General features: G+C 35.8%; 1 protein-coding gene across 14 annotated transcripts in view; it reads right to left on the bottom strand.

The window, feature by feature from the left end:
- The window catches only part of WDFY3 (WD repeat and FYVE domain containing 3), a 277,594-nt gene that overhangs the window by 124,350 nt on the left and 129,692 nt on the right, over window positions 1-23,552 (bottom strand). For all 14 annotated transcript variants that reach the window (XM_023252964.2, XM_023252963.2, XM_045056143.1 and 11 more), the window contains 5 exons: window positions 22,305-22,491; window positions 19,822-19,988; window positions 13,658-14,125; window positions 12,577-12,678; window positions 10,300-10,493 (listed from right to left, as the gene is read on the bottom strand). In XM_023252964.2, the coding sequence (XP_023108732.1) occupies window positions 10,300-10,493; window positions 12,577-12,678; window positions 13,658-14,125; window positions 19,822-19,988; window positions 22,305-22,491 (1,118 nt within the window). The remainder of the gene's footprint in view (window positions 1-10,299; window positions 10,494-12,576; window positions 12,679-13,657; window positions 14,126-19,821; window positions 19,989-22,304; window positions 22,492-23,552) is intronic.

Raw genomic sequence — 23,552 nt, 5'->3', positions numbered from 1 at the left:
GATACATTCATCCTTTTCTTCTTATTTCTTCCCTCCTCTAGTCTGGTTACTCTGGTTATTGGTCTGTTTAAGCAGACATATTTAATCCATTCTCTTGATACATGTTCTATACCTCCTTCCTTATTTTCCTTTCTCTCTCTCTAGATTAAGGCTATAGTTTCTATGCCTGGTCAATTTTTATTTTTTCTTTTTCCCCACCCTGTTGCTTCTCTCTTTGTATGGGATAATGCCTCTTCCATCAGCAATGCCTCCACCCTGTTGTCTACTGGTAGCTGGTGTTTCTGGCTTTTTGTTTTTGGGTTTTTTGTGTTTGTGTGTTTTCTTTTTCTGTTTGTTTTTTGTTTATTTGTCTGTTTGTTTTCCCTTCCAGGGCTACTTCGACAATCAAAGTACACCTGGTGGAGGGTCCAAAACATCACTACGAGTAGGGAAATAAAGTAACCAAACTCACAATAACAGACAGTAAGTAACTCCAAAAACACCTCCTGAAGGGCCAGGCCCTAGACAGTGTACGGCCCCTCTTTAATATAGTAGTGCTTGCAGAAACAGGGCACATAATAAGCTTTTAAGACACATAAGGGACAGAAAACTAGCCAAAATGATGAAATGGAAGAATTCTCAAAAGAAATTCCAGGAAGAAATGACAGCTAAAGAACTGATCAAAACAAATAGAAACAGTATAACTGAATAAGAATTTAGAAAAATAGTCATAAGATTAATTGCTAGGCTAGAAAAAAGGATACAAAGACAGACGAGAATCTATTGCTGCACAGATCAAGGAACTGAAAAATAGTCATGAACTAAAAAGTGCTGTAAATGAGGTGTAAAATAAACTGGAGGCAGTGACAGTGAGAATTGAACAGGCAGAGGGGAGAATAGGTGAATTAGAAGATAAAATTATGGAAAAAGAGGAAGCTGAGAAAAAGAGAGATAAAAAAATTCTGTATCACAATGGGAGAATTAGAAACTAAGTGATTCCATGAAATGCAACAATATCTGTATCATAGGAGTTCCAGAAGAAGAAGAAGAGAGAGAAAAGGGGCTGAAACTGTGCTTGAACAAATCATAGCTGAAACTTCCCTGATCTGGGGAAGGAACAGACAATGAAATCCAGGAGGCACAGAGAACTCCCTTCAGAGGTAACTTGAATCGATCTTCTGCATGATGTTATCATAGTGAAACTGGCAAAATACAAGGATAGAGAGAGAATTCTGAAAGCAGCTAGGGAAAAATGGGCCTTAACATACAAGGGTAGACACATAAGGATAGCAGCAGACCTATCTACTAAAACTTGGGAGGCCAAAAAGGAGGAGCAGGAAACTTTCAACGTGATGAACAGGAAAAATATGCAGGCAAGAATCCTTTATCCAGTAAACTTGTCATTCAGAATAGAATGAGATATAAAGGTTTTCCCAAACAAACAAAAACTGAAGGAATTCATCACCACTAAACCAGCCCTACAAGAGATTCTAAGGGGGATCCTGTGAGACAAAGTACCAGAGACAACGCTACAAGCATGAAACCTACAGACAACACAATGACTCTAAACCCATATCTCTCAGTAATAACACTGAATGTAAATGGACTAAAAGTTCCAATCAAAAGACACAGGGTATTAAAATGGATAAAAAAACAAAATCCATCTATTTGCTGTCTATAAGAGATCCATTTTAAAACTGAGGACACCTTCAGATTGAAAGTGAGGGGATGGAGAACCATCTATCATGCTACCGGAGGTCAAAAGAAAGCTGGAGTAGCCATACTTATATCAGACAAACTAGATTTTACACTAGATTTTAAAATAATTACGGGGTCTATCCATCAAGAAGTGCCAACACTTATAAATGTCTATGCACCGAATTCGGCAGCACCTAAATATATAGAACAATCAATCACAAACATAAGCAATCTTATTGGTAAGAATGTGGTAATTGCAGGGGACTTTAATACTCCACTTACAACAATGGACAGATCATCTAGACAGAAAATCAATAAAGAAACAATGGCCCTGAATGATACACTGGACCAGATGAACTTGACAGATATATTTAGAACTTTCCATCCTAAAGCAGAATATACATTCTCCTTGAGTGCACATGGAACATTCTCCAAGAGATCACATACTGGGTCACAAAACCTCAATAAATATATAAGAATTGATATCATACTATGCACACTTAAGGATCACAGTGCTATGAAACTTGAAATCCAACACAGGAAAAAGTATGGAAAACCTTCAAACGCATGAAGGTTAAAGAACATCTTACTAAAGAACAAATGGGTCAACCAGGCAATTAAGAAAGAAATTAAAAAATACATGGAAACAACTGAAAATGAAAACACAACAATCCAAACCCTTTGGGATGCAGCAAAAGCAGTCCTAAGAGGAAAATACATTGCAATCCAGGCCTACCTCAAGAAAAAGAAAAATTCCAAATACAAAATCTAACGGAACACCTAAAGGAACTAGAAGAACAACAAATGCCAAACCCAGCAGAAAAAGAGAAATAATAAAGATAAGGGCAGAAATAAACAATATAGAATCCAAACAAATAGAACAGATCAATGAAACCAAGAGTTGGTTTTTTGGAAAAATAAACAAAATTGATAAACCCCCAGCCAGACTTCTCAAAAAGAGAGAGGACACAAATAGATAAAATCACAAATAAAAATGGATTTATCACAACCAATCCCTCAGAATTACAAGCAATTATCATAGAATACTATGAAAAATTATATGCTAACAAACTGGACAACCTGGAAGAAATGGACAAATTCCTAAGCACCCACACACTTCCAAAACTCAAACAAGAAGAAATAGAAAATTTGAATAGATCCACAACTCGTAAAGAAATTGCATCAGTTATCAAAAATGTCCCAACAAATAAGAGCCCTGGACCAGATGGTTTCCCTGGGGAATTCAACAGATATTTAAAGCAGAATTAATACCTATCCCTTTTCAAGCTGTTCAAAAAAAAAAAACGGAAGGAAAACTTCCAGATTCATTCTATGAAGCCAGCATTACCTTGATTTCCAAACCAGAAAGAGACCCCACTAAAAGGAGAATTACAGGCCAATATTCCTGATGAACACGGATGCAAAAATTCTCAACAAGATATTAACAAATCGAATTCAACAGCATATAAAAAGGACTATTCACCATGATCAAGTGGGATTCATTCCTGGAGTGAAGGGCTGGTTCAATATTAGCAAATCAATCACTGTGATACATCACATTAATAAAAGAAAGGAAAAGAACCATATGATCCTGTCAAGAGATGGAGAAAAAGCATCTGACAAAATATAGCATCCTTTCCTAATAAAAACCATTAAGAAAGTTGGGATAGAAGAAACATACCTAAACATCATAAAAACCATACATGAAAAGCCCACAGCTAATATCATTCTCAATGGGGAAAAACTGAGAGCTTTCCCCCTGAGATTAGGAACATGACAGGGATGTCCACTCTCACCACTGTTGTTTAACATAGGGTTGGAAGACCTAGCATCAGCAATCAGACAACAAAAGGAAATCAAAGGCATCAAAATTGGCAAAGAAGAAGTCAAACTTTGACTTTTTGCAGACGACATGATACTCTACATGGAAAATCCGAAAGACTCCACCAAAAGACTGCTAGAACTGATACCTGAATTCAGCAAAGTCGCAGGGTACAAAATCAGTGTACAGGAATCAGTTGCATTTTTATACCAATAATGAAGCAACAGAAAGAGAATTAATGACACTGATCCCTTTTACAATTGTACCAAGAACCATAAAATAAAAGAATAAACCTAACCAAAGATGTAGAAGATCTGCATGCCGAAAATTATAGAAAGCTTATGAAGGAAACTGAAGAAGACACAAAGAAATGGAAAAACATTCCATGCTCATGGATTGGAAGAATAAACATTATTAAAATGTCAATAGTACACAAAGCAATCTACACATTCAGTCCAATCCCAATCAAAAATTGCACCGGCATTCTTCTCAAAGCTAGAACAAACAATCCTTAAAATTTGTATGGAACCACAAAAGACCCTGAACAGCCAAAGTAATATTGAAGAAGAAAACCAAAGTGGGAGGCATCACAATCCCAGACTTTAGCCTCTACTACAAAGCTGTAATCATCAAGGCAGTATGGTATTGGCACAAAAACAGATACATAGACCAATGGAATAGAACAGAGAACCCAGAATTAGACCCACAAATGTATGGCCAACTAATCTTTGACAAAGCAGGAAAGAGTATCCGATGGAAAAAAGACAGTCTCTTTAACAAATGGTGCTGGGAGAACTGGACAGCAACATGCAGAACAATGAAACTAGACCGCTTTCTTATACCGTACACAAAAATAAACTCTAAATGGATGAAAGACCTGAATGTGAGACAAGAAATCATCAAAACCCTAGAGGAGAAAGCAGGTAACAACCTCTTTGACCTCAGCTGCAGCAATTTTTTGCTATACACATCTACAAAGGCAAGGAACTAAAAGCAAGAATGAGCTTATCATTGGGACCTTATCAAGATTAAAAGCTTCTGCACTGCAAGGAACCGATCAACAAAACTAAAAGGCAAGCGATGGAATGGGAAAAGATATTTGCAAATGATATATTGGATTAAGGGCTGGTATCCAAAATCTATAAAGAACTTACCAAACTCCACACCCAAAAAACAAATAATCCAGTGAAGAAATGGGTAAAAGACATGAACAGACACTTTTCTAAAGAAGACACCGAGAGAGCCAACAGGCACATGAAAAGATACTCAATGTCATTCATTATCAGGGAAACAGAAATCAAAGCCATAGTGAGATACCACCTCACACCAGTCAGAGTGGCTAAAATGAACAACTCAGGAAACTACAGATGCTGGCGAGGACGTGGAGAGATGGGATTTCTCTTGCATTGTTGGTGAGAATGCAAACTGCTGCAGCTGCTCTGGAAAACAGTGTGGAGATTCCTCAAATAATTAAAAATAGAACTACCCTATGACCCAGCAATAACACTACTAGGAATTTATCCAAGGGATACAGGGGTGCTGATGCATAGGGGCACATGTACCCCAATGTTTATAGCAGCGCTTGCCACAATAGCCACCTTATGGAAAGAGCCTAAATGTCCTTCAACTGATGAATGGATAAGGAAGATGTGGTTTATATATACAATGGAATACTGCTCGGCAATGAGAAAGAACAAAATCATACCATTTGCAGCAACGTGGATGGAACTGGAAGGTATTATACTGAGTGAAATAAATCAGTCAGAGAAGGACAGATATCATGTTTTCATTCATATGTGGATCTTGAGAAACTTAACAGAATAACATGGGGGAAGGGAAGGGGAAAACAAACAGTTACATAGAGGGAGGGAGGCAAACCACAAGAGACTCTTAAATACAGAAACAAACTGAGGGTGGACAGGGCGTGGGGGAGAGGGAAAACAGGTGATGGGCATTGAGGAGGACACTTGCTGGGATGAGCACTAGGTATTGTATGTAAGCCAATTCACTAATCATCAGGTAAATGCAAATCAAAACAACAAAATATTATCTCATACCTGTCAGAATGGCTAAAATAAAAAACACAAGAAATAACAAGTGTTGGTGAGGATGTAAAGAAAAGGGAAGACTCATGTGCTATTGGTGGGAATACAAACTGGTGTAGCCACTGTGGAGAATAGCATGGAGGTTGCTTAAAAAATTAAAAACAGAAATACCATATGATCCAGTAATTCCATTACTGGGTATTTACAAAAAGAAAATAAAAACACTAATTCGAAAAGATGTATGTACCCCTGTGTTTACCACAGCATTATTTACAACAGCCAACATATGGGAGCAACCCAAGTGTCCATCAATAGTTGAATGGATAAATAAGATGTGGTGTGTATATATGTAATGGAATATTAGTCATAAAAAAGAAGATCTTTCCATTTGCAACAACATGAATGGAAAGGGTATAATGCTAAGTGAAATAAGTTAAAGACAAATACCATAATTCATGGAATTTAAGAAAGCAAGCAAACAAACAAGAAAAAAAAGACACAACAAAAAGAGACTCAAATAGAATAAACTGGTAGTTGCCAGAGGGGAGGTGGGGGTGGAGGGGGGGGGGATGGTTGAAACAGGTGAAAAGAATTAAGACTACACTTATAGTGATGAGCACTGAGTAATGTATAGAATTGTTGAATCATATTGTACACCTGAAACTAATTTAACACTGTGTATTAATTACACTTCAATTAAGAGATGTATTAAAGGCAAGAGATAATTTTAAGAAACACTGTCACATATTTCTTTTGATAGAATAAGGCTACACCCAAATCCTGATGGAAAAGTTTTCCTATGTCTTTGATGGATAATGATGTCAGTAAATTCAGTGATATTTACAAAGTAATTGTATTAAATAAATAAAATACACATTCTAGTATAATTTTACACAATCATGAACATTTATAACTGTGTATGTATGCAAACTGATTTATTCTAGAAAGGATCAGAAATCAGGGCAGCCAAGACCGGAAGTATTTCAACTCATATAAAGTGACCATATCCTGATACTTTGGAAAGAGGAGTCACTTCAAAGGACTTATTAGACAGACTCTCCTGCAAAGTGAATTAGAGTCTGATAGCTGAAAGCATGCTCTTGCCCAGAATAGCTCTAAGTACTGTGAAATAAAACCTGAAGGTCAAACAAGTAAAACAATCTTTTAGAACTATTTTTCTCTGAACTGCCACACTTTTTAACTTAGTTTAATATTAAAAATAACACATTATAAAACTGCCTAACATTTTGTGGGCTCTTAATATGTACAAGGCACTTCTTTCAGTTGTGTACTATCTTATTTAAACCTCTCCACACAGTGCCTGTGTGCTAGGCACTATTACTATCCAGTTAAAATGTGGTTCAACACGGTTAAATAACTTGCCAAAAATTTTACAGCTTACACAATGGCAATGAGGGGATATAAACCCAGGTGCAATGATGCCCCTACTCGTGCACCTAACCATGCCACTTACTGCCTCAAACAACAATCTGAAATCTGTGCTGACACATGGGCTCCTTTTCACTCTGTTTCAGCCGCTGGAACACCAAGGATATTTAATACTACCTAACACGCAGTTTACAACCTTTCCAATCATTATTCTTGAAAAGGTCATTTTATTAAAATGTCTCCCATTTCTAATGTTATTTGAAGAAGAGAAATGGTAAATATTAATACATATAATTACCCTTTCAAAATATACTACAGAAATTATATATAACTATGCCTTAATTATTTTAAAATATACAATCTGTATATATAAATAAAATTCTAAAGTACAATGTATTCCTTCCATTATTCTGCCAATAAATTTCCATTATAATAGGATCTGATATTATAGTTTCCACACCTTGTCCAATTTAATAAACTGTACTTACACATGCAATATCAACTCATATGACCATAATATTTTGTAACTTTTTTTACTTTTAAACATTTTATAATCTAGCCTGGAGACTAAATGCAAGGGCTACAGTCAGAATGCTCGGGTTGAAATTCTGACTCCAATGTTACAAAATGTTTTACTACAGTCAGCCACTTAATCTTTCTGTGCCTGGTTTTTCGCTTGTATAAGGGTAGTGATGATAACTTTCTCCACAGGAAGTACCTGCAAAAGCGTTAACAAAGTGCCTGATATAAGCCCATGACCGTCATCATTAAAAACACACTGGGGAAACAGTACAAGTATTATTGTATATAGAAGGAAGGGTGAGTTCAGAGGTAAAGTAATATTCAGAAAACTGTATCACAGGTTAGAATTAGGCTTAAGCGTTAGAAAAACAGTTGACTGAGTCCAAAAGTCCTCAGTCCAGTAGTCTGTATCACATACTTCTGGATAAGTTCATCTCCTACTACCTCAAAACTGGTACTCTCCTGGCACTCCTGACATCATCATAGCATAATCTCAGTATTTGAAAATTTTCAAATACTGGTAATAATCTAACATGCTGCTGAAGTCAATAATTAATGGTAAGGAGCAAACCCTAAAGATACAATGAAATGTTGATGGTAGGTGGTTGTTAGACACAATCATCAGCTACATATGAATCTGCAATAAACATAATGCATATAATTCAAATTTGTGCATTGACAGAATCATAAAATACTACATACAGAATTTTGGGTTTCTGCCCCAATAATTACAAATTAAATCAATAGGTCTGTGGTTGTGTCAGCTGAACACAGGCACCAAGAGGCGGTTCTGAATGCAGTGAAAATGGGAATTGAAATCGAGGTCCCCCCAATCCTCCTCACCCCACACTCCCTCCTGTCCTCAAAGCAGTGGAATGTTAGAGCCAGCTCATACTGGCTCTTGAAAGGCAAGTGTTATATTTTTGGAATTTTATGTGCTAGTTGTTAAAACATAGCCATAATTAAAAATTAAGGTCTATAACTTACAACTAAATTGTTTAATTAATTTAAATATTTTTATTTAGTTTTGAGACAGAGAGAGACAGAGCATGAACAGGCGAGGGGCAGAGAGAGAGGGAGACACAGAATCCGAAGCAGGCTCCAGGCTCTGAGCTGTCAGCACAGAGCCTGATGCGGGGCTCGAACCCACAGACTGTGAGATCATGACCTGAGCTGAAGTCAGACACTTAACCGACTGAGCCACCCAGGCACCCCTAAATAAATTATTTTAAAAACAAACTAAAAGTAAATACTCAAAACTCATCACTTCCTACTTATTTTCTATATTTTACTATTACCTGTACTCTATTTTTAATTAATTTATTTATTAAAAAAAATTTTTTTTGGAGTGTTTATTTTTGAGAGAGAGAGACAGAGCATGAGCGGGGGAGGGGCAGAGAGAGAGGGAGACACAGAATCTGAAGCAGGCTCCAGGCTCCGAGCTGTCAGCATAGAGCCTGACGCGGGGCTCGAACTCATGAGCTGTGAGATCATGACCTGAACCGAAGTCGAATGCTCAACCGACTGAGCCAGCCAGGTGCCCCTTTATTTTTTTAATGTTTATTTTTGAGACAGCAAGAGACAATAAGGTGCCATGGGGGTGTGTAGAAGGGTCATAGAGAGGGAGAAAGAGAATCCCAAGCAGGCTCCAAGCTGTCACACACAGCCCAACACAGCGACTGATGTCCCAAACTGTGAGGTTGTGACCTGAACCAAAATCAAGAGTCAGACACTTAACTGACTGAGCCATCCAGGTGCCCCTATTACCTGTATTCTTAAGATACTTTACAATGGGGTGCTATTGTGTGTCTCTTCCCAATCCACATTCAGTAACACATTAATTGCCTGAAACAGGTCACCGTGGCAGTAGTCACATCATGGAAGTCAATAAATGCGACACATTAGGATCACCCCCCTCAACCCTGCTCCAGTCTAAGAGTTATTACCATTTACCAGAACAATGCTGCCTTAAAGTTACAGGTCAGCTACTTACTTCTTGGTAACTCTATCTACTAATGTTTTACAAACCCAATTAAAAAGGTACCAAGAAAGAAGGAAAACGTTATGTTTAAAAAGCTGACAGCCTTAACATCATTTGAAGGCACTTATTTTTTTCTAAACAATCCTTTCTGACATACAAATGTTCCTAAATATTGACACACGTGTAAATTCCTTCTTGTCTGTGAGTTGTGCTCAGAGTAATTGTGTTTTAAAATAAAATGCATAGTGGTGCTTGGGTGGCTCAGTCGGTTGAGCATCTGACTCCTGATGTCATGCTCTCACAGTCGTGGGATAGAGCCCTGCGTTGGGCTCAGTGCTGACAGTGCAGAGCCTGCTTCAGATTCTCACTCTCTCCCTCTCTGTCCCTTCCCCGCTTGCTCTGGCATGCACACTCTCTCGCTCTCAAAAAAATTAATAAATGTTAAAAATATTTTTTTAATAAAATAAAATTCATTTTCAAAACAACTATCAAAACAGGATGAAATGTACACAGCACAAAGAAAAAAATAAACTTATTCCTGAGAAATTCATTGCATAAAGCAAAAGTTAATGAAGGAAATATATGATTCTAGAAGGTAGGTATACGACCTGTGATGTCTGTGCCAGGAATGGGGGAATGGTGTGAGGAAAGGATGTCAGAGGGGAAGGAGACAGAATCCTGAGGACCCTGGAGGCCAGAGAAGATACTGGCTTTTCTTCTACGACTATGATTTTGGCATATTGTTAGACTTGAAGAAAAACTACAGGAATAGCTTAGGATAGTTTTAAGTTATTAAAAAATAACCACAGATATTAACAGTAAAAGAACAGTAAGAATAGTAACAACGCGGTTATTCAACTTACCCTTAAAATGTCGGTCTTCAACTGCAATTCTGTCGGTGGGGCTGAGTGCATTAACCCCAGGAGAGTGCCCATGTCATCCTCCCCGTTTGGGGACAGCACCAACTGCTGGATAATCATCAGGGCATGCTGCCGGCACTGAGGGTACTTCACGATATTATGTGCACATCTCGCACCTCCAAATTCCCGGAAAATTCCTTGAAAGAGAAAAAAGAACAACATGGGCTAACTTAAAACATTCTGAGACAAATCAGATGAATTAAAATTTGATCTTTTTGTAGGAAGAGTAACTCAAAAGAATGCAAATAAGATGCACCCAACCATTTCCCCTTTTAAATTCAACACAAAACTGCACTGTGGGATGTCAGCAAAGGCATAACCAAATCCTCTCTAGATGTCTTTAATGCAAGAATAACACCCTAATATGTTCACCATGTTCACATTCTCCATTCTGTATCTAGAACATACAGAAATTCCACAGGTAGCCTACAACGAGACCCAATATTTTTATGTAAAGGCTTTAAGCTGAACAATAATGGAAATCCATTTGTGTTAGAAGCTCTCATAGGAACAATAGCCCAAATAAATGAGATTTAAACTGAATGAGACATTCAAAATAGTAGCAAGAAAGGAGTGGAATACATTATTCTACAATGAATAACATTGCAAGGAACCAAACTTTTCAAGTAAGTCGAGCACACGAATAAAAAAAGACAAACTCTATAATAAAAAGAAATCACTGTACTGCTCCAAAGCCTTGTAGATTGATTCTTCATCCCCTGTTATACAGATGAGGAAATGAGACATACAGAAGTTAAATAACATGGCCAAGTTCACACAGCTAGCAAGTGTCAGAACAGGATTGATACCTAAAATAGCCCAGCTTTAAAGCTTTATGCTTTTAGAGTACCTGGTATATGCCACTATTACAATAACTTATATCAAACAGTTTAGTATTATTTGGTTATATGTTTGGTCCCCATTAAACTTGGGATTTCCTCCAAGTCTGTATTTTTATAAATGTTTCCTGAGTGAAAAGATGTCAGTGTATTTTGCTGTAGCAGCCACTGTCCTCTCAACTTAATGACTTTCTCTTTGCAAACTTTGTAAGAAGTGAGCGTTAAAGTCATGTGCTGAGGTTTAGCACACGGAAAGCCATGTATTTACTTCCAGGTGGCCAGTTAGTCCGCATTACATAATCATAATGGCTATTATTTTCCGAACACTTAACTGTGAGCAAAGCATTATGTGCCCAAGATCACATAGTTAGTAATATCGTTCTTAAATGACCTACTGAATTCATTCAACTCTGTTTTGGCATTTGCCAAAACTGTATTTAAGTAATGACATATAATTACATGTTTACATCTTTTTCTATCCGGTGGTAATTCCTTCAGGGCAAGAATCATCTTTGTATCTCTAACACTTAGCATGGTGCCTGGGACACACAATACATATTAAATATGTTGAATATTGAGTTCCTTTGCATACTCAGGCAAATAGACATGCATGTGTTCCCTAGCTCACTTATTTGTTCGCTCACTCATTCATCCATTTGTGGCTTCCCATAATACTTAAAATACAATTCACATTTCCTTGGCATGGCCTAAAAGGCTCTCTATGATCTGAACCCAGCCTATTCATCTCGATTCATCTTCCCAATACTCTTCTCGAACTGTATTGACATTGTTGCCTGAGAGATTTCTGATGTTGGCTAAAATTTCAAGTAATCTTTTTTTTAAGAGCAAGAGTGGTATTTTACAAATACAAGTGGACTGTCAATGATGGGCAGAAAAGAACTGAAGAGAAGTTGAGGCCGAAGATAAAGACTTAATAAATCCATTTTACCTGGGAGAGGAAAATTTTATTAGAGAATCACTTTTCAATATTTCCTTAAAGATGTAACATTATAATACTTTAAGTTGAATTACTAAAAATTAAGAAAATCATCATAGAGAGCAGATATTTTGGAAAATAAGCAAAGCCATTCAACTAAGAGTATAATATGTAAATAAAAAACCAAACTATTTCAAAAACAAGGCATACTATAAACAGCAATAAAATATAAGAACATATTTTGAAATAATAATAATGTTACATACTTTGTCAATAGACTTATAAAGGTTGAAAGTCTTGCATTTCTACATAGGATGGAACCATCACTGAATCAATAGTTTTTTCTATAAGTGATAAGGACATTTCAGAAGCAAGAATCATTAGAGAAGATAAAATCAGAGAGAACACTCTCTGAAAGCATTTGCTAGTAGCCTGGCTAGTCACCTGCATTTGTGTTTGATCCTTGAAGCAGCACTGTCAAGGTCTCCATAACCAACAAAGCCAGGTGTTTTTGGTCTTCAACTGAACTATTATTTCTTGAGTCCCCTAGGAAAAAGGATCAAAGGTTCAAATCACAAAAGTTGTATGCTTATTTTGTTTCTGATTCAGGTTTTTGATAATTTAATTATTTCTTTAATATTCACTTTTACCACTAATGCAATTGATACAATGCAACCTTTAAAAATGATACACATGTCCACCGGCTACCAAAATAAAGTCAAAATCAGTGTTCACAGGTTTTATTTTGGTGTGGCTAGAAAGTTACAACTGTCTAACAAATATTAAAAAGGAAAATGTCAACACTGGGTGATATATGGAATTGCTGAGTCACTAGATCATTCACCTGAAACTGATATAACACTATATGTTAACTGGAATTCAAATAAAAACTTAAAAAAAGGGGCGGATGCCAAAGTTAAAAGTATTTTTCTCACAAAGGTTTTCCTAATCAAAGCAGTTAACAAGAGGATGCTAGATTTTAAGGCACCAAAGAGAAAGAAAAGTTTATGAATAGTGCATCTATTCAAACTATATTAATTCAACATATTTAATACTTAAATGCCAGAAACTGCTATGCTTTTATTGGATTTATTAGAAAGGATGAAAAATATCAAATTTACGGTACCTAAATAATAATACATGTGTATATACATAACATGACTAAAAAGATATATATTTTTTTGTTCTCTGTAATTAAAAACATTTTGAGGCACCTAAACTTTCCAAATCTTTCTAGGAGCTTTTTAAATTCCCTCTTAGAAGCAGAAAGTAGCAGCCATGAGTCATGTGGACCATGTTTCCCTTAATTTTTACCGTAAATTATTTTCTACTACAATGGCCCCTGCTCCTTCCCAATTCCCTAACAGAGGTTGAATGAACAAGTTAACTGTGTGAATTATTTACAAGGATATCACAATGCAGATGAGTAAGTCATTCAAATCTACAGCCAAATAAATAGCAAAACATGAACAAAACATGCTGCCCACACCCTTTTATCATAAAAAGTGAATGGAAAATGCTTTACCTTGTTCATTTAGTGCCTGAGTTGGATCCTTCAAGAGAGCAGCATATTTGTGCAAAAGGTTTACCATGACCTCCAGAAGGCCCACCTCCCTGAACACATCTTTAAATATGTAGTCATGTCGTGTAAACTTAAGAAGCGTCTTCATTGCAATAATGCTACAGTGGTAAGAAGAGCTAGATTTTAAGAGGATGCTAACGCTAATGAGTTCTTTACAAGGGATATAATTCAAGCTAAAAACAACAAACTCCAGCATCTCAAAGTATTTGCTTTGTACTTCTGGGAGCTTAGAAATCTTTTCTGCAAACTGTGACAGTGTGTGCTGTGACTCCAGGATGAAGTAATTGGCATTGTCAGCCATGTAAATATTTGTGATGGCATCAAGAATGATTTGGGCAAGGAAGTTGGTTTTTGCTTTTAAAAATGCATTCTGAAGAACTGCAAAGGCTTGGATGTTTCTCACACTGTGACCTAAAATGGAAAACAAGAACACAAAAGTAGGTACTATGTGACATTTTAAATCGTGGCAAACTAGTCTATTTAAACAGATCATGAATTGTAATATTTATCAACTATTTACTAAGAACACATCCCATTTTCACAAAAATTCTTAAATTACCTACTAATTAGCTTCAGTCATTTCATTAAAAATAACAATACTGATTAAACTTTTAATGCATCATTATGAATATTCCAATTCAAGAATAGTATATGTTGAAACGTTAGACTGTTACAGAGAATAAAGCATGTTATGTAAGCCCAGGCTTCAGAATTTGGAAATGTGCAGGGATTTCACTTCTTATTATCTGCAAGACAGACCTTGTCTGTAAGAACAGTTACCTCTCAAGAAAAAACCTTTAGCCTGAAGCCGGAGGCCAGAGAGCAGCAAGAAAGCAGGCAGGAAAACAGGGGTCTGAAAATTCTCTAAGTTCCAGTTTTCCCTTTATAATTACTACACTAGAACCTCCATAAATTTTAATTTGAAAATTTATTTTGTTTTCAAGCTAGAAGTGCAATTTCTTTACGTATATGTTTCTTAAAGCAATTTATGGCTAGCTATTAGCTATATTTTTAAACATCTGGTTTTCAAACACACCAACTTAAAAAAAATTTGTGAGGCAAATTAGTAAAAATAATTATACAGAAATTAACATAGAAAGTATGCGAAGCACCTGAAAACAACTGTTTGCCTCTAAAAACTGTCCCCAGCCCCACAACTATTAGAAGTATAGGTCATTTATTAAATGACCAAAAAATTAACATAGTGTCAAGAAATTAACATAGTGCCTTAAAGAAAAAGCTGGATTTTTTTTTTTTAACGTTTATTTATTTTTGGGACAGAGAGAGACAGAGCATGAATGGGGGAGGGGCAGAGAGAGAGGGAGACACAGAATCGGAAACAGGCTCCAGGCTCTGAGCCATCAGCCCAGAGCCCGACGCGGGGCTCGAACTCCTGGACCGCGAGATCGTGACCTGGCTGAAGTCGGATGCTTAACCGACTGAGCCACCCAGGCGCCCCAAAAGCTGGATTTTTAAATGAAGACAAACAGGGACGCCTGGTGGCTCAGTTTCGGGCCCAGGTCATGATCTCAAGGTTCATGAATCTGAGCCCCACGTCATCAGGCTCTGTGCTGACAGTATGGAGCCTGCTTGGGATTCTCTCTCTCTCCTTCCTCCTCTTCTTCCTCCACTTGTGCTCTTTCTCTCAAAATAAATAAATAAACTTAAAACATAAAAAAAAAAAAAACTAAAAAGAAGATAAACACAGAACTAGAAAAACTAATCCTGGCTTGGACATTCTTTTTAGTATATATACATATATATATATATATATATATATATATATATTTTAACGTTTATTTATTTTTGAGAGACAGAGAATGAGCGGGGGAAGGGCAGAGAGAGAGGGAGACACAAAATCAGAAGCAGGCTCCAGGTCTGAGGAGTCAGCACAGAGCCTGATGTGGGGCTTGAACTCATGGACCACGAGATCATGACCTGAGCTGAAGTTGGAAGCTCAACTGACTGAGCCACCCAGGTGCCCCCTGGCGTGGACATTCTTTAAAAAATGAAAAGGATTAGAAGATTTAGTATTGTTAAGATGTCAATTCTCCCCAAGTTGATTTACATTCTAAGTATTCTCAGTCAACTCTCAGTCTCAGGCTTTTGTTTTTTGTTTTCAAAATTTAACATGATTAAATTTATATGGAGTTCAAAGGATATAGAAAAGCCAAAGTTATTTTGAAAAAGAAAAACAAAATTAGACAATTTAAAATGACTCTAAGACTTATTTTAAAGATACAGTAAAAAGAGTAAAAAGATACAGTAACCAAGAAATTATAGTTTTGGCTTAAGGACAGACACACATTGATCCATGGAGCAGAACTGAAAAAGAATCCCAGATATATGTTTGTACATGGTCTTCCCCCCCCCCCCCGCCTTTTTTTTTTATTTTGAGAGAGAGAGGTAGAGAGAGAGGGAGGGAGAGGAAGAGAGGAGGAGAGACAGAATTCCAAGCAGGCTCTATGCCATCAGCACAGAGCCCCACATGGGGCTTGATCTCACAAACCATGAGATCATGGCCTGAGCCAAAATCAAGAGTCGGACGCTTAACTGACTGAGCCACCCAGGCACCCTATACATGGTCTTTTCAACAAAAGGTCTTGGATACCCATACTGGAAGAAAAAAACCGTATTCCCTGCCATATACAAATATTAACTTAAAATGCATCACAGATGTTGATATAAGAATCAAAATATGAAACTCCTAGAAGAAAACACAAATTTTACGGATTTGGGGTTAAGTAACATTTTTTCAATCTGAGGTCAAACCTACAAAATATTTTTTTTAATGTTTATTTATTTTTGAGAGAGAGAGAGAGAGAGAGAGAGAGCGCGCACGCGAACATGTATGCACGAGCTGGGGAAGGGCAGCGAGAGAGGGAGACAGAGGATCCAAAGCAGGTTCTAGGCTCCAGGATGACAGCAGAGAACTCAATGTGAGGCTCAAACCCAAGATCATGACCCGAGCTAAAGTTGGACACTTCACCAACTGAGCCACCCAAGTGCCTCCCTACAAAATATTTTTAAAATGATAAACTGGACTTTATCAAAATTAAAAGTTACATTCTTCTAAAGATGCCACTAAGAAAAAAAGGCCAAGTTAAGATCGGGAAAACATACTGTAACACAAAAAATACATATATCTTATAAACGATTTATCCAGAATATCTCAAGAACTCTTAAAATCCCAGAATGAACAATCCTATCAAACACTGGGCACAGAGATCTGAACCCAAGTAGAGATACAAATGGCAAGTAACACATTAAAAGATGCTCAAAATCATTTAGAAAAATGTAAATTAGAAAACACAACTAGATACTACTACATACTCACTAGATTACCTAAATTAAAAAGACTAACACCATTAGTGCTGCTGAGGATGTAAAGCAAATTTTCTTACATTGCTGGTGTGAGTACTTCAGAAAACAGTCTGGCAGTTTCTTGTTAAGTTAAATATTCATTTACCATATGACCCAGCAATTCTACTGCTTGGTATTTACCCCAAAGAAATGAAAATATATGTCCCCACAAAGACTTGCTTCATATAAATGTTCACAGTAGCTTTATTCATGATAGTTAAATAAATGCTGTCAATTGGTGAATGGGTAAACAAATTGTGACATATCCAAATGAAATACTATCCAAAAAAGGAACTTCAGATACACGAAATAATATGAATGAATCACAAAAGTGAAAGAAGCCAAATACAAAAAACTACATCCTCTACGACTCCAGTTTATGACATTCTAGAAAGGGCAACACCAAAGGAGATCAATGGTTGCTAGCAAGTTGGTGGGAAAGCAGGGACTGAATGGAAAGGGAAACAAGTAAATTTTTAGAAGGGTGGGCATATTCCATATCATGATTATGGTGGTGATTGCACAACCATATGCCTTTATGAAAACGCATCAGATTAGACACTAAAAATTGACAAATTTTAATATATGCCAATTATGTCTCAACTATTGACCAGAGAAAAAAGACATTCCATACTCTCTTTATGTGAATAGAGCTATCTCCTTTAGTCAGCACAATAACCCTACAATGCAGGCCATGGGATATAGCTATCTTTTGAGTTATAACTGAAACTCAAAATGATCTATCCTGATCCATTCATTTTATAGAATATTATATTAATTTTTCTGAAGAAGAAAGTGATATTTAGAAAGGTTAGATAACTCACAATCATATGAATTCTGATTCTTAGGGCACTGTCCTTTCTAGTTAACCTTGTTTTCGTTCATATTAAGTCACTGGATTCTCACAGTTAACCCTGCAAGGTTATGTATTTTACTATCCCAGTTACAGATGGGACAATATAAGGCAGACATACGAGGAAGGTTAATTTTGCTGCATTAATTCTCTCATTGCAAAATTATGCGAATATAACCAGCTATTATACCACTATCATGATCGGATTAACCAAGTGAAACAATAATAAAGTTTAAAATTGGAAGAATACTGTGAAATATTTTTAAATTAACTCAAATAGTTGTAGAATAATCAAGCTACAGTCTGTAAATTAGAAGTTTTTTGAGAGTCCTATTTTTTTCTTAATAATTAAATAAAATGAAACGCTTAACTACTCAGTAAGATATGCCTGGATTTCTACTTACTGCACAAAGACTCACTTGAAGAGTTCTGTACAACCTCCAGACTGACAGTACAAGTCACTGTAGGAAGTCTGTCTGACAACTCCAACCTAACTCATGACTTTTCAATAGAATTTTCTCCAGCGAATTAAATTTAGGACTTTCTAGTATATCCATTTATTCTCACTGAAGAAAAAAATTTATAACCATTGACTTCTATGTCATAAAATACATAGATAACATACTGTGGAATTTAAACAATCACACATGTTGATATCTTCTGGCTAAATTTTATGGCCAAATATCATAACTATATTGAATATTTAGTGACAATCACAGGAAAGAAACTATGAGAGGCCTTGAGGCTTATTATATTCCATAACAGTTATTATGCATTTAAAATAAATAGGGCACTTGGGTAGCTCAGTCGGTTAAGCATCTGACTTCAACCCATGTCATGATCCCCCACATTGTGGGTTTGAGCCCCGTGTCAGGCTCTGTGCTGACAGCTTGGAGCCTGGAGCCTGTTTCAGATTCTGTGTCTCCCTCTCTCTCTGCCCCTCCCTGTTTGTACTCTGTCTCCCAGAAATAAACATTAAAAAAATATTTTTTATAAAAAAAATAAAATAAACAGTAAAACTAGCTTGCACTCTTAGGTAACTAAATGTTATTAACTAAACAAGGTTTCTTAGTAAAAGAATCACTAGATACGGAGTCAAAGTTAGGAAATCTGAACTATAAAATTTATTCTCTGACCTGAAATAATATAACTTCTTTATACCTACATTGCTCAGTTTTACAATATAAGCACTTGTACCTCATGCTTTCTGTTTATATCTTCTAGAGAAAAACATGGCAATCAGCGTGTTACTCAAGTTCCAACCATGTAAATTGGAAATGCTTTAGCATGCCAATGTTCAAAAAAGGCATGTTCTGACTGTTGTTTGAATGTTAATATGAAATATTAAGATGTAAATTTCACTGATGTTATAATATTTTCATTACATATACATGTGTATATATGTGTGTGTGTGTGTGTGTGTGTGTGTGTATGTATATATTTGAAGTATTTGATCTGCTAAAGACTGTCACTTAAGAACTTGCACCATAGGGGCGCCTGGGTGGCGCAGTCGGTTAAGCATCCGACTTCAGCCAGGTCACGATCTCGCGGTCCGTGAGTTCGAGCCCCGCGTCAGGCTCTGGGCTGATGGCTCAGAGCCTGGAGCCTGTTTCCGATTCTGTGTCTCCCCCTCTCTCTGCCCCTCCCCCGTTCATGCTCTGTCTCTCTCTGTCCCAAAATTAAAATAAAAAACGTTGAAAAAAAATTAAAAAAAAAAAAAAAAAAAAAGAACTTGCACCATAAAGAAACCATTAACTCTAATGAAAAACAGCATATTACCTTTATACATGTACCATAAAGGGAAATCAAAGTCAAACTAATTTATTCTGTCTCTGTTTCTCTGAGTGGCTCAAAACAGGGGAAAATAACAAACAAAAAAAAAAGGACTCACCTTTGCCTGCAGGCTGAGGTACTGCAAATCCAGGCAATAGAAAGGGTGCCCCTGTGGTAATACCAGCTGGTTTTAGTTCATTGACACCATATGTTGTTAGGGAAGTTATCAGATTAACCAGATCTTTCAAGGCATCTTTGGATTCTGCTTCTTTTGCTTGTTCCAATCTAGGAAAAGTATGGTTTAGTAAATATTTTTTTCTCTCTTGTATTTTCAAATTTAACACAGAAAGAAAATTTCAATTTGTACATGCAATAATATATAAAGCACTCCAAGAGGTTTCATCGTACAAGTTTTCCTATATAAAAACATACTATTTTTTAAAATCTATAAATTTTATTATAAGACATTACACCATAATGAAAGCAAATTATATTAAATAGTCTAAAGACCTCATATATAAGTGCTGATTTTACATTTAACAGTGTTATTTTAGATAGCTCACTTTAGCCTTTGGTAGAAAGTATCTACAAAATAAAAGAATTAGGGGCGCCTGGGTGGCTCAGTCAGTTAAGCGGCCAACTTCGGCTCAGGTCATGATCTCACGGTCCGTGAGTTCGAGCCCCGTGTCGGGCTCTGTGTTGACAGCTCAGAGCCTGAAGCCTGTTTCGGATTCTGTGTCTCCCTCTCTCTGACCCTTCTCCATTCATGCTCTGTCTCTCTTTGTCTCAAAAATAAACGTTAAAAAATTTTTTTCAAAATAAAAGAATTAGATTAAATCTCTCTTAAGTTTCCTAAATTTCCAAGGTTATAAAGTTTCACTGTTTACAACTAAAAATCTTATTAACCATTTCTTTCTAAAGACAATTTCTCAGTTAACTTTCAAAAATTAATTTCTTGGAAAGTTTTAAGTCTTTATCTGTATTCATTAATTAATTCAGGTACTCATTAGAATACATTAAATAGTCCTTAGAGTCTAACAATTTTTTAAAACAATGTTTCTTTAAAAGAACATTTGGAGTCATTATGGAATTATTTCTTGACTGTGGCTTGAGAACACAAAATGGGGTGCAAAACTATCTTTTTTAAAGAGTAAGATTTACTGGGGCTTCCTAATAGAACTAATTATTCTCATTAAAATAAAACTGGAGAGGGGCACCTGCGTGGCTCAGTCAGTTAAGTGTCCGACTCTTGATTTCAGCTCAGGTCATGATCTCAAGCAAGGTTCATGGAACAGAGCCCTGCATCTAGCTCTGCACTAACAGCATGGAGTCTACTTGGGATTCTCTCTCTCCCTCTTTTTCTGCCCCTCCCCCCTTTCTTTCTCTGAAAATAAATAAACTTCAAAAAAAATTAATAAAGCTGGAGAATGTACAAAAGTAGAAAAGAAATATGCTTAGGCTCATAACTTAGACATTTGATATGGTTTATGTACTTTTTTATTGTAAAAAGTTTGGTCTTAATAGTAGTTATTTTTATACCATATAAAGAATTTTATAACCTGTTTTTTCCATTTACCAGTGTCAATACAAATGCTCTTCCATTTATATAAAATCTCTTTACATATTCTTTTAATGGGCATGAAGAGCCAACCACAAATTTGGGGAGAGAGAGAGAGACGGGGGACGGCCAGCAGAAATCAGAATTCAGAATCATTAATATGCATAAAGTTTTGCCTACAATATTCACAATTATATTTTTAGGATTAATAAACATAAGTGAAATTATTCTATCAAGAGTATCGACATTTTTGAGGCTCTTGATAATATCTGACCAACCTGTGTCCTCAGAGGATTACACCAATTAACACCCTCTAGTAACGTGAAAGGCTTATTTCATCAACTTTTATGTCCTCCTTTGTAAATTAGGGTATATATGCAAAATTCTCTTCTGGGAAGTTGCCTAGTAGTACTGGCAACTGGGTTAAACTGGTGTTACATATAAGGAGTTTACAAAATGGTACTGGCTTACAACAAACCAAATGATTTACAAGTAAGTAAAGAGCCAAAACAACTAATGAGGCATGAGTATTGTCTTCCTAATAAAATTCCAACCAGCCATTTTCCCATGATATGTATACAACATTTGGGGTGGAAAAGGGGGCTAGTGAAACATTTTGTTTTATATATACATTTGTAAGGTCTCATTCAATCTACATAATTATTCTTATTCACTGCATTAATAAACCATTGGTATAGTAAGAAATACTAAAAATGTAACTAAGCGAGAAGCGTTTACACTTTACGAAGATGTTCATTAGTTCACCTAAGCTTTTTTTCCTCAGCTACCAAAGAGTACATACACTTTCACACCTAACCACTGACCCCACCAAGTTTGTAGCCCGCATTTGTCAGTTTAAACTCACTTTTTGTACTCTGTTGACAGAACAGGAATAAAAAGAAGTGATTAAAGTCAAGGGGATAAAGTATACATTAACTAAATCATTAATTCCTTTTTTTCCATAACCCCAAACCACGCTGTTCCCAATGATGAAAAAAACTGAGTAGACATTTAAAATATGTTCTTAAATTGTGGGATTTTACCTAAGCAAGAGATCACATAGGAAATTATATCCTTGCCATATCCGAAAATCATCCAAAAGAGTTTGGGAAACATCACTGGAATCTTTGAGGAAACAAGAAAGCCCAGCAAACATTTCAACAATTTCTAGGGGAGACAGGTCATCTGATTGCTGCATATTCTGAACACATGTAGATAAACATTCTTTTTCTGTAAGAATTAAGAATTAAATACATATTATTTATGTCAATTGCTGAAGAAAATTTTGATTCTTAACTGTGTTTAATAAAACATTAAGTGAAACATTAAGTATTAATCTATGAAATATTATAAGATAAATGTTACACATTCTAAAAGTAAATATGATATATATATTCATTGGAAAAGTTCTGCCTCTAAGTAGTAAACAAAGGGTAAAACAGGAAATGTTGGAAAATAGTTGACATTTATCTAGTTTTTACACCATATTTGGATATTTTTCATTAAAGAAAATGCTGCCAAATGACATTTTTGAGCTTTTATATTAGTATAGTCAAAGAAAGAGAAAAAAACCCTATCTTCTATGTTTAAAAATAAAAATCCATAACTAGTTTAAAAGCTAAAATTAGAGTGAATACGGACAATGAGATACAGAAATACTTCGGGAAATAAAATTTTGTAAATTATGCTTGCACTACTTGTTACTCGTTTAAAGCAAAGTTGTACCTATTACTGACATTGGGGATTGAAGGCTTTTCAAAAAAGACTTTCTCATATCTGTAATGAATTTATTTGTCTAAAAAAACCCAGTGTCATATAACAAAGGCTAAAAAGATTTAACACAGAAATGGAGGCAAGAACATTTAATGAAGGACTGATGTTAGATGAGTAAAAAAGTTGTATTAAAAATTATTTTGAAGGATTTTCAGGAAAAAATATATAATAAGTGAAGTATTTGAGATGGTACATTGTCTTCTATTTAGACATTTAAATGTCTATAAAGACATTATAGCTGACACTTATATAGGACTTGAACAGAATGGATAATTTCTCCTTAGTGCTGGTAAAGAATCTACCTAATTTCATTTATGCTACATTGGATACATAGTTATCCACTTATGAAGTATCTTCAGAAAGGCTTTAAACTATAGTATCTCAAATATAGTTTTTTTTTCATAGAAGAGTAGGAAAGAATAGGCTGACACAGAACTTACATTATGATTAAACATTTACATGACAATGAAATTATTTCAAGTCTGTATATATCTATTGTTTGGAACATATAAAAATTT

Source organism: Felis catus, chromosome B1, assembly GCF_018350175.1.
Source record: "Felis catus isolate Fca126 chromosome B1, F.catus_Fca126_mat1.0, whole genome shotgun sequence".
NCBI classification, from domain to species: domain Eukaryota; kingdom Metazoa; phylum Chordata; class Mammalia; order Carnivora; family Felidae; genus Felis; species Felis catus.
Note: the sequence above shows the minus strand (reverse complement) of the source record. Positions and strands in the feature narration are given on the sequence as shown.